Here is a 1,875-nt window from a genome sequence, read left to right as displayed (position 1 = left end):
CATTAAAGTTAATAAACACTTGATAATCAAAAACCAGGAGAATTATGTAAAAATAATCTCTTCAGGGACAATAAACAAGAAGCAAGGTCAAATTAGCTCTGCTAACTCTAACAAATCTAAGCCAAATACCTAGAGAATACCTTTTTAAATCCAGGGGGAATGGATAAGATAACTTTGAAATTTCTGCCACTGTTAAGCCTAATCTAACTACAAACTGATAAAGTTAGAGAATTTTTCTCCGTATTTAAACATATTCAAAAATTACTATTATTATTCTTCAAAGTTTTCGATGATAGAAACCATTATCAAGGAAGGAAATAAACAACTTACACTTAAACTTTGGCTTACACCTTACACCTTTTGGAGGGTCTTTGAACAGCATAAGTTAAAGATATTCACAAGTTATTTTATGAGCAGAAGGGAATTTTTAATATTCTATTATCTAGGCAAGTAGAACTTCATTAAAAGATTGGTTTATTAAAACTAAGAAATTATTAGCACATTAATCTTCAGATTACCAACTAGTTTTTATAAGATCCACTACCAGTGGGGTCCACACACTGTATCATATAGAGTAATTTTCAGTTTTTATATGTTAAGATATTTGGCATAAAGAAGTAACAAATCAGTTAAATCATTCATTTGGAATCCCAGAACAAATGATAACGGATAGATGCTATATAGATTCTATCTGGTACTTAAATAGTTTATAAAATGTATTTAAAAAGTTGATGGGATCTGTACAGGCCCCACCATTGATCCTAGAATTAAAGTATCTTAGTTTTAACACATTTAATATAAACTTTGGGCATATTTCATAGTCATTTTGTGTTGTAATGACCTGTTTTTTTAGGTTCTTGAAAAATTAGTGAAACTTGGAAGCACAAAAGCTACTTGCTAAATATGGCTTAAAGTTTTTTTTTAATGTTCTATGGATCGAGCCACATTCACAGAGTTTTTTTCATTGAAAATTGATTAGAAATCAAGCTTTCCTTTTACAGAATAACATTTCTAAAATTATTAAATTTGTTGCTTACTGGTGATCTGGTATTGCTATAAACAGGTGATGTTATCTCCATCTGACCAGACTGTCCTATAAGTTGGTTTTCCTGCTGAGGTGGCACCATCTAAAAAACACAACTTGATGAAAAACTGAAGAATTGTAACTATAACATAACATGCAACAGACAGGTATCTCACAAACATTACTTTGACTATAACATAACATGCAACAGACAGGTATCTCACAAATATTACTTTGACTATAACATTAAAGATGTTTACATTTACATGCAACAGAAGTATACATTACCTGTATGTCACAAACATTACTTTGACTATACAATAACATCCAACAGAGGTATACATTACCTGTATGTCACAAACATTACTTTGACTATAACATAACATCAAACAGAGGTATACATTACCTATATGTCACAAACATTACTTTGACTATAACATAACATCCAACAGAAGTATACATTACCTATATCTCACAAACATTAATTTGACTATAAAATAACATCCAACAGAAGTATACATTACCTATATCTCACAAACATTACTTTGACTATAACATAACATCCAACAGAGGTATACATTACCTGTATGTCACAAACATTACTTTGACTATAACATAACATCCAACAGAGGTATACATTACCTGTATGTCACAAACATTAATTTGACTATAACATAACATCCAACAGAGGTATACATTACCTGTATGTCACAAACATTACTTTGACTATAACATAACATCCAACAGAGGTATACATTACCTGTATGTCACAAACATTACTTTGACTATAACATAACATCCAACAGAGGTATACATTACCTGTATGTCACAAACATTAATTTGACTATGAC

At 30.3% G+C, this 1,875-nt stretch overlaps 1 protein-coding gene across 1 annotated transcript in view; it reads right to left on the bottom strand.

Moving 5' to 3' along the window:
* Nucleotides 1–1,127, bottom strand: part of LOC106476721 (CREB-binding protein-like) — a gene marked incomplete at both ends in the record, with an annotated part of 13,737 nt that extends 12,610 nt beyond the window's left edge. Inside the window, one exon of the mRNA XM_013937354.1 lies at nt 1,038–1,127. Within this exon, the coding sequence (XP_013792808.1) occupies nt 1,038–1,127 (90 nt within the window). The remainder of the gene's footprint in view (nt 1–1,037) is intronic.
* Nucleotides 1,128–1,875: the final 748 nt, after the last annotated feature.

Source organism: Limulus polyphemus, unplaced genomic scaffold, assembly GCF_000517525.1.
Source record: "Limulus polyphemus unplaced genomic scaffold, Limulus_polyphemus-2.1.2 Scaffold11338, whole genome shotgun sequence".
NCBI lineage: Eukaryota > Metazoa > Arthropoda > Merostomata > Xiphosura > Limulidae > Limulus > Limulus polyphemus.
Note: the sequence above shows the minus strand (reverse complement) of the source record. Positions and strands in the feature narration are given on the sequence as shown.